Genomic DNA, 10,043 nt, shown 5'->3' with positions numbered 1-10,043 from the left:
CTTGCTTGTATTCCCTGTCTCTGTCAAATAAAAAAAGTCTTTAAAAAATGTATGTTTTTTAAATACCATATGAGCCTAAAAGAAGAAAAGTGGGTGGGGTGAGGGGTACAAATGAGGCCTCAGGTATGTGCAAAGCTTCATAGTAAAAATAAGCAATTAAGTAAAGATGGCAATATTAACTTTTAAAATCTGGATGATGGGCTTGTGACTGTTTTTCTGAATGCTTGAAAAAGCTTATCAGTTTTTTAAAACGATATATATACTAGCAAACTTAAGAGTAAGGGATCCTAGATACATGAGAACTATATTAATCTACTAAAAAGGAAAAAAAAAACCTAAAAGCTAGCTAATAAACGAGAGCAACAGATTATTTTTTTTTATCTAAGGGAGCAAGGATTTGCTATTTATTGACTTTATCAGATACACCCTCAGAAACATGCTACACACTCATTTCTAACTCCATAAATTGGGTATTTTCTCCATTTTACAGATGCTGAAGTTGGCTCAGAAATTAAACTTAATGCAATGAATGAAGCAGAAAGTTAGGATTCCAAGTCAGGTTCAAAGGCTAGATTCAAGACTTGTCATGCTGCCTGACCCAGTAAACTAGCAGACCCAATTCTGGAGGGCTAACAGGCCACACAGGTGATAGGCTCTAAGACTCTACACTATCTTGGTACACTCTTTCCTTTTTAAAGTACTAACTAGAAAATTCTTAACAGGGGCCTTCTGTCTGAGCTGCTTTTCCTGGTGCCCAGGTTGTCATAGTTTTCTGCATCATTAACCAGTGACGTGACCTTAGATTTAAGAGCAATCACGAAACTAGAAACGCCCCCTTCCCTGAGAGGGTAGCGATGTGGGGACCAAAGGTCATCCAAGTGCTTCAGAGCAGGACTCGGTCCCAGTCCGGCATCTCAGCATTTGTCAGTTGTAACGTCTGCATGCTCTGCTCGTCTCTACCAGTCACAATCCCGGCCCCAGCCTGGCAGAAACCCACCAGGGAGAACAGGGACTTTACCCTTACTTACCACTGGAGCCTCGGCACCTAGCACAGAGCCTGGCATACATACAACAGGCATTAAATATTTGTTCAAAACCTTAAGTGAGGTGGCAATTAAAAATAAGGCAAGAGGGGCGCCTGGGTAGCTCTGTCGGTTAAGCATCTGCCTTTGCCTCAGGTCATGATCCCAGGGTTCTGAGATGGAGCCCAACATCGAGCTCTCTGTTCAGTGGGGAGCCTGCTTCTCTCCCTCTCCCTGCTGCTCTGCCTACTTGGGATCTGTCAAATGAGTAAAATCTTTTAAAAAAAGAAAAAAGGCAAGAAACAAATGAGAGACTCTTCGTAATACATTAGGTGTTTAAAGCCAAGGTTCTTCCCTGTGACCCAAATGTTATAAAACTGCACATAACACAGCCCCCCGGTCTTGCTCAGGAGCATCTTAGCTGTAGGTAAACAGGCACCTGCAGCCTCTCACTCTGAACGGCCGAAAGAACGAGGCCATGCGAGAAGCAGCTCACTTTCAAACTGTCACCGGTCATTTGGAGCACCTGCCCAGTATGAACAATGGGGGGGCGGGGTCCAAACTTGAAATCCACCTGTCACGAATTCTCCAGCATCAGGCTCCTCTCAGCCACTGCTGTAAAATCTCTTGTACTCATGCTTCAAACGCTCTGGAAGACGACCAGCCACCCATTACTTCAAAGTACACCTAGGCTACCTCCTCAGAGTAAATGCCACGAGGACATATGGCATGTACCATGCAGCACACCATCCATAAAATCTCCAAATATGTTCACCAAGGCTTTTCATCTTTTGATGTGGTTAACAAAATTGGTTACCCACAGAAAATTCTTAAGGATGGATTTTGGATAACCGAAATGTTATCTCCTACTGTAGGATTGTGTGATACAACAACTCATTTTTTACATGTTGTTATCTCAACATTTCTACAATGAACAGGTTATATGAATTCTGTAACAGTTACTAAATGCTTATTGAATTAACATAGCCGAAGGTCACGTGTCCACACTGGACACTATTTCAACACTGTATTGATGGGGCGCCTAGTGGCTCAGCTGGTTGAGCATCTGACTCTTGATTTCGTCTCAGGTCGTGATCTCAGGGTGGGGAGACCGAACCCCGTCATCGCCATCGGGCTCTGCGCTCAGCAGGGAGTCTGCTGGAGAGTCTCCCTCTGCCCCTCCTGCTGTTTGCGCTCTAAAGTAAATCAATCTTAAAAAACAAAACAAAAATTATACTGAAAATTGCTTTTAAAAAAGAGATCACCTCTATCATCCAGCAATATCAAAGCGGACCAATGCTCACGCGCCAGAGTGTACAAAAAGATGTGGTCCCTGCTTTTGATGGAATGGAACAAGGGAGCAAGGTCTGTACACACAAAAATGTTAAAATACCAGGCAGTATATGTTAAAGCTGATATAAACAGGAGGTGCTCCACGCAAGCTTTGAGGAAGGCTATACTCTCGTGAGCTGCAGTAAGGTCGGAAGGCTCTGTGGCCAAGGGAATCCTGAACAGGACCTTGCAGGTTCTAATTAAAACTGAAAAAGCAATTTAGGAAAAGGAAAAGGCTGAGCGGTCTGTGAAATCCGGTAGCCGGCACGATCTGAGCAACAGTAAAGCAAACAGCACTCCGAGTCCAGAACCCTGTTTTCTCCGGGAAATGGTAAGCAGCGCAGAGTTCGGGCTGAGGGGTGTGGAGGGTCTGGGGACAAGTGAATGCGGACAACGAGGAGAGGTTCGGGGCAAAGGTCTTTGAGCAAACCAGGTTTAACCAAATTCACAGGCTTGTCTCTACCGGTGGAATTCTTCAAGCTCCTCGTGGGACAAGGGGCACGGAGCCTCCTCCCCCTGGAGAAGAGATCTTCTTTGACCTTGCCATCCTTTTTCACCGAAGAGATTCATGCACAGCCAAACAACTCAGGACATACCTCTTCGACAGAGAACAGAACCAAAACAACAAAGGGCTTGAATGCCAAAGGCAAATTTCAAAGTCTGGCCCTGGTCCAATCGGGCCTGGATTTTCCCCAGAACAGAGGAGTTGCAGATGTACCCTGAAGTTTCTACACAGAACTCAAACCAGGTACCGCTACCCCCACATATCCATCTACTTGTCAGAGTCCCTCGTGGTCAGCCCCGCCCCATTCTTCCAAGAGCACCTGGACAGTCAGCAGTGGCTTCCGGGGTTATCTGCAGGCTCTGGGCACAGACCTTCTTGTAAAAGTGATTCAGGGATGTCTATGAGCAGTGGGGTACCCCAGACAATGCCAAGCACAGCATGAGAAACAGAGCAACTGTTTTTAAAGTCTTACGTGGCATAGAGCAGCCTTCTCAAATTAGAGGTGGCAAGGCATGTGTTATAAAATCAGTTCAGGGAACCAAAACCAGCATTTCTTTAAAAAAAAGAAAAAAGAAAAAACCAAACAGATACATCATAGGTACAAAGAACAAGGAATACTTTATGAAATTTATCTCTATTACACATACTGGATTGACCTCTGTGTGATCTGGACTTCAGTCCAAATGTATTTCCTACTTGGATCACAGCTAAAAGTCTGAAAGTCAGTGTTCCAGCAGATGCAGAACTCGGGGCAGAGCCCCAAGGCTGCTGCACATCCCCGACGGGTGAGTAGCAGTGGGAGATGGGCAGTAGAAACAAAAATCATCAGAAAAGACACTTAAAAACACTGAAGAGGATATGGACAAAGGAAATCAAGGAGAACACTAAGGTTTTTACCCCTGGGTCGTCTGGGGGGAAAGGTGGCTGTAATCCTAAACACGCAAATTGTGAAGAAGAGCAAGCAGGTTAACAGGTCCACAAGGGAAGCCAGGAGACACCTTCAGGTTGAGACACATCCGGTTTCAAGAGAATGAGGACATGCAGACAGAAGTACAAAATCAGCCCTCCCACACCACGAACTCAAAACAGGTCCCCAACACTGCTTTAATTTTAGTCACCTTTTACACCACCATAGTAATTCCCTTTCAGTTCAACAATGTTTTAAATTTATGCTTTGTCCTCAACCAAGTGGTTAGGAGTCTGAAAAGCACATAATCACACTCCAGCACCAATGCCATCAGTTAGTCTCTGGCTGTTACATTATTTACCATCCCAAGGGCTTCATTTTGATTTAGCGTTTGATGGAGAAGTACAGACAGGTCCGTCACCCGGCTCTGTGCAGGCGCGTATGATGACTGCACCGGCCCACGGACGGGGAAGCCGCAGGACCCCTACTACACCAGCGCAGGAGAGACAGGCCGAAGGGTGCCCGTCAGCTGCCACCCTGTCTGTGCCCACCCTGCAAAGCTGAACAGTTGGCTCAAGGCCCCTGCTGATCCAGCAGGAGGGCATGAGGGAAATGGCAGAACTCCAACAGATCACTTTAGCCAGGACTGAATCCCCAACGTACACAAAAACAGACGTAATTAAACGAGGCCGTGTGGACTTAAAGGTAAAATGTCATCCCTACCAGGCCCTTGATGAAACGAGTTTTGCTTTACAGAAGCCTTTTTATGAAGTAAATTACATTAATTACCAACATTTAAAAACATCCAACATTTAAGGGTTCTGAATCTCTGATTTATTAGACAGCACGGCAATAACAGGGTTAGATTATTTTACAAAAAGAGCTCAAGCTGCTCCGAAACAGCAACTGGGCTTTCTGGGGGTAAAAAAAATTCTTCGGACTATCACCCAAGGACACAAAGACTCCTCATCCTACACAAAGTCAGCATGGAAGGGCACACAGACAAGTTTTAAGACAGAAAACAGAGAAATCCACATACTAAATAAGGTGCCCACAATGACTACAACGCATCCCTTAGGGGATGAGTACGTATTTGTAGGAAGCAAAACCAAGCTTGCCATAGAGAAACCACTTTCACGAGACGATTAGGCGGACCTGCAATGAAGAACATACATTTCAAAAGACGGGTTCACACTTAACACTCAGTTTTCACTGAAATGCTTACACAATAAGAGCAAGACTTTCTCTGTATCAAAAGAATTAAAAAAAAAAAAAAAAAAAAACACGTCATGTGTAAATTTCAGTAAGGGTCCAAAGCCCATTCAAAAACATACATTTGCAAATAGTATAAATAAAACACGGAAGTCTGATCACAGAAATACTATTTGGAACTAGCTAGAACAGACCAAGCTGAGTTCGTGTTCTGCTTCAGGGCATTACATTAAAGTGAATCTCATTCTCACTATAATTTTTTCTTTTTAACCTTAATCACCAGCGGCTGGGCAACTGCAATGGACATGAGAACTATATAAATGTCAGAGAAATATGTAAACCTCGTTAATGTTTCCAAAAATTCATTTAGAGATAGAAACAGGTCCAAATAGATGCCTGTCTAAATGTACTGCAATTACGTTACAATTATTTTTCCAAATACACAGCTATGCTCTGTCTTTTCTCAGCTCATTACTGACTCAAACAATTTGCCCTTCTGGGATCAATTGTTTGCTAATAAATAATTGTTTACAGTCACAAAATGAAGTTAGGAGGTTTTCTTATTAGTTTTCCTTCTGCACCCTAATAAGATTGAAAACTAGCTGATTCCCAGGAGTCTAACCTTAACCTTGCTTTGTGGAACAGCCCAGGAAACGATGACCCATCTGCTTCGGAACATAATGGGCGGCCAAGAGGAAATACTGTTTAATTGTAGATTAACCTCCTCATGAGGCGGTCTGAAGCAGTTTTCGAATTAGCAACTACAACCAGCAAAAGAAACAAATGGCTCAAGAGCCTGTTCCTCCACCATTTAAGGTCCAGAAAGAATGCAAAAGGATTTTTATTACCTATATTTATTTACAAACATGTATTTCCACAGTGGAAACAAAAATTACCAAGGTCAAAACTGATTCTCAAAAGTGCGGTCACTGCCCTCCAATTTCGTTTGCCCAGAATACCTTTAATGCAACAAACCATCAACCATCTCATGCACTTAAAAGTGCTCATTTAAAAAAAAAAAAAAATCAATAAAAACCTCTTTTCCATTATTTTCAGGTTCTTATAATATTAAAATTAATATATTTCCCTGGTTTCTTTGTTAATAGTAATAAATCCACCATTGGGGAGTACGAATTGTTTTATTATCATCAACATGGCACTTAAGTAAATGAAATCTTGTCAAGTACATGGTGACCTACAAGTTCAAAAGAAAAAAGAACAGCATGAGATCAAAATGGCCGGCCAGGACAAGAAACACAAAAGTGAGAGATTATAAGCAAACACAGCCCTTTATCCAACAGGCTTCACATGCTAAGTCTTTGCTAAAATCAAACCTGTAAAAGTATGCATGTAATTGAATATTTACTACTCTGCCCCCTTTTAGGGACTCAACCAATTTAGCAAGGGTGTTAAACCATTTTAACTCAGACAAGTAGAAGAATCCTGAAAAAGTTCAGTTATTCCGTATTTACTGAGGCCTGGGTAGAGAGGGACAGAGAACAGGGACAAAGACCCCCGGGGGGTAGGTATTTTACGGTTTAACAAGAGCCTAAGTATCAGTTTTCCCTCAGGCCTAGTGCAGGTAATTAAGTAAAGAGCTTTGCCCTGTTGGTACCAAAAAAATGTAAATCGTCCGTCCCTGTCAACAGTTACAACCAAAAGCCAAAGACAGCTATGAAAATTTCAAAACTACGGAAATTTGCTATTCCAGGCAAGGCCATATTACTCTGGGTTTTCAGTAAGACCTGAAGGTCATTCGCTTTGTGTAAATATTAAAGAAACAACCTCTGTGGAGAGGAAAGATTTTTGGCAGTTCAAATTCTTAAATATCTTAAATAGAATTTGCTAAAATAAATTATTCTTGAATTCCTCAACTTAATTTTGAAGCAATGAGCTGGTAATAACTCCAGAGATTCAAATAATAGTGCCTATTCAAGAAGAATGAGGGTTTGACATTCTTCTCTACCAACAACTAGGCACAATTTTATCCATCAGACGTCTATCAACCTACGGATATTGAAAGCTTGGGAGAACAAGATAAAATCAACTCCAACCCTACAGTCAGCTGTAATATCGAGCAGGCATCAACAATGCTATTCATGAATTTAGAAAAATTAATAAATCCTGGGTTGAATGCGAGAAAAGGCTCAAATACAGGTGAAGCATACTCACTTGGGTTTTGTTTCTGCATCTGTCACTTGGCGAATGAAGATACCATCTTCGGGATGTTCTGTGTCATCCATTTCATACATATACGACGATGCTATTGCGAGCGTGGTCCCGTCGTTACTGAAGGCCAGAGACGCAATGCTGGTGGGGTACCGGTGGAACTGGCACAGCCGCTTCTTGTTAAATGGGTCCCAAATGTTTACAAATCCATCAGAGCCACCTGCAAGTCATTTCAAAAGAGGTAAAATGGTTCTTAAAACCAGGTACAGGGGTGCCTGGGTGGCTCAGTGGGTTAAGCCTTTGCCTTCGGCTCAGGTCATGATCTCAGGGTCCTGGAACTGAGCCCTGCGTCGAGCTCTCTGCTCAGCAGGGAGCCTGCTTCCCCCTCTGCCTGCCTCTCTGCCTACTTGTGATCACTATCAAATAAATAAATAAAATCTTTAAAAAAAAAAAAACCACGTACAGAAAAAAACTATTACCCTTCATGGTTAATTTCTAAGGTCAGAGAAGTTACATTTTCCCCAGAAGATCATATAAAATTTTTACTCCCTATGTATCAGAAAAAGCAAGCCTAATTTTTTTCCAAAACTCTAAGTTGAACTGTCTAGTGCTCAATTACAGCAAAACTGTCGGGTCGCTGGGTGGCTCAGTCAGTTGGGCATCTGACTCCGGATTTTGGCTCAGATCATGATCTCAGGGTTGGGAGACTAAGCCCCATGGGTAGGCTCTCCGCTCAGTGTGGAGTCTGCTTAGGATTCTCTCCCGCCCCACTCCCCTCCCTCTACCCCTCACCACCTTCTCTCTCTACAATTAATTTAACGGATATAAAATAAAGCAAAATCATTATCGCAATGATGGGACGTAGGCACACATGCCACACTGTATACCTGTAGCAAATGTGTTGTGGATGTTGTGAAAGGAAATGGCATTGACCGGGTAGATCTGCTCGATGTTGTTCTCCTTCAGTCTGTGACACTTGAAGGCGTACTTCTTCTTCTGCACCTCAGGGCTTGGGTCCAAGTACTCAACTGCCACTCGGCCTTCTATGGAGCTTAATACATAGCCCTGCCAAGAAGGAACCAGAGAAGGACAAACCTGGTGACTCCAGCTCCCCAAAACAAGGCACTAATTCCCAACTTTAATCCACATTAAAAAGGATTATTTCAGAAATGAAAGCTAAGTACAGCCAGGTTTTAACCAGGTACAGGTTTTAAACTGCACTGACATAGCTATGACAGGGCCAAGAGTTTAACATTTATACCTGTTCTATAAAAAAAGAAAAATAAGGCTATCACATCTAGTAATTCTGTCACATCTAGATAAGAATTTTCAAGTGCTTCAGTATCATTTGTTTGTTGTCTTGTCCAGACGGGGCTCAAACTTGTTCCATCACTTGGATATAATCTGCTGTGCTCTGTGCCTCTTCACCTCTAACAACTCTTAAGAACTATGTGTCCTGGGGCGTGGCTGGGTGGCTCAGTTGTTAAGCATCTGCCTTCAGCTCAGGTCATGATCCCAGGGTCCTAGGATGGAGCCCCACATCAGGCTCCCTGTGGGAAGCCTGCTTCTCCCTCTCCCACCCTCCTGCTTGTGTTCCCTCTCCTGCTGTATCTCTGTGTCAAGTAAATAAATAAAATCTCAAAAACAAAAACAAAACAAAACAAAACTGTGTATCCTTCGAGGGGTGGGGGGGATTATCCACAATCCAAATCAACTAGAACACCAGTCTTCCACCTCAGTCATTCTGCCTCTTGCATCTCACACACAAACAACACAGATTTTCAACGATGTTCAAAGTGGTTTACTGTTTAAAACCTTTCTCACCTTCCCTTGAAATGACAACATGTCAAAGAAACTAAGAGATACGATAAATATGAACCCTATATTTCATTTATTTTTTAAATTCTGAAGGTATGAAGAAGAATTATTCCTCAAAAACTACTTAGGGAGAAAAAAACATATCAGTAAAATCTTAAGCTTCCATCACCAACTAGAAACATGTTCTAACAAAGTTTCAGACTTAAGACATAAAAATAAGATTTATAAATACAAGGATATCTTATAATCACATAGTCAAATCTTTAAGTCACATAATTGCAATGTCTTATCTTCAACGGAAACTCACAATTTCCTGAGAAAAAGAAGTGTGATCACCATTTGAGGTACCAGCCCTTTGAGATAAAGGGCCAAGAGAGTAACTGACATAACTGCATCCAGCTTGTCAACCACTGAAGAAGAGCGTAAGATTTCAAAGATATCTGCTGTTTTTAAGGACGTCTCCTCTCATAAAATTCTTACTGCAGCTGATCCCACCACCAACTCTCCTTCAAACTTCTAAGGATTTCAGGGGAGAGGGGCTCACTAATAAACAGGGCAGTCTTGTTCAGTTGTGATTACGAGGAGGGGAACCCACCCTGTGTTTGAAGAGGTAGTCATTACATAAGGATTATTATCTTCTCTTTAAAAAAAAAAAAAAAAAAAATCCAAGTTCTGCTGTCAGACCAGCTAAAGAACTCTCTTAGTAACTCTGATACAAAGAGGCCAAAAAAAAAAAAAAGAGAGAGAACAGCAAATTCCATAATCCTGTATTTCCAGATTTAAATCTAAGTTCACTGGTTTGGTAAATTGAAATACGTGCGAACTGCTCCCTGATTACCGTCCACCTGTCAAGCATCCCGGACCGAGGGAATCGGAAGGCCTCCAGTCAAACCACTGGTAGATTACTTTACCCCTCTGAACATCGAGATCTTCTCTGAAAGTGCTCTGTAACACAGGGCTATTGGAAATATAACTACAGTAGATTCTAAATCAGTCCTCAAACATTTTTGAAAAAGCAAAGCTTTAAAAGGCAGTGACCAATGAGATGAGATCCTCTCATTTTCAAATTCGCAAACGG

General features: G+C 42.2%; 1 protein-coding gene across 2 annotated transcripts in view; it reads right to left on the bottom strand.

Moving 5' to 3' along the window:
* Window positions 1-3,458: 3,458 nt before the first annotated feature.
* Window positions 3,459-10,043, bottom strand: part of BUB3 (BUB3 mitotic checkpoint protein) — a 13,369-nt gene continuing 6,784 nt past the window's right edge. Inside the window, exons 6-8 of one of the 2 annotated variants that reach the window (XM_059398758.1) lie at window positions 8,035-8,212; window positions 7,151-7,367; window positions 3,459-4,921 (exon numbers count right to left, since the gene is read on the bottom strand). In XM_059398758.1, coding sequence (XP_059254741.1) covers window positions 4,912-4,921; window positions 7,151-7,367; window positions 8,035-8,212 — 405 coding nt within the window. In that variant the 3' untranslated portion in view covers window positions 3,459-4,911. Of the gene's footprint in view, window positions 4,922-5,795; window positions 6,174-7,150; window positions 7,368-8,034; window positions 8,213-10,043 lie in introns of those variants that run through there. The other variant, XM_059398757.1, reaches the window with a different exon arrangement.

This window comes from Mustela nigripes, chromosome 4, assembly GCF_022355385.1.
Source record: "Mustela nigripes isolate SB6536 chromosome 4, MUSNIG.SB6536, whole genome shotgun sequence".
NCBI classification, from domain to species: Eukaryota; Metazoa; Chordata; class Mammalia; order Carnivora; family Mustelidae; genus Mustela; species Mustela nigripes.
The sequence above is the reverse complement of the archived record's forward strand: the minus strand, read 5'-3'. Positions and strand labels throughout refer to the sequence as shown.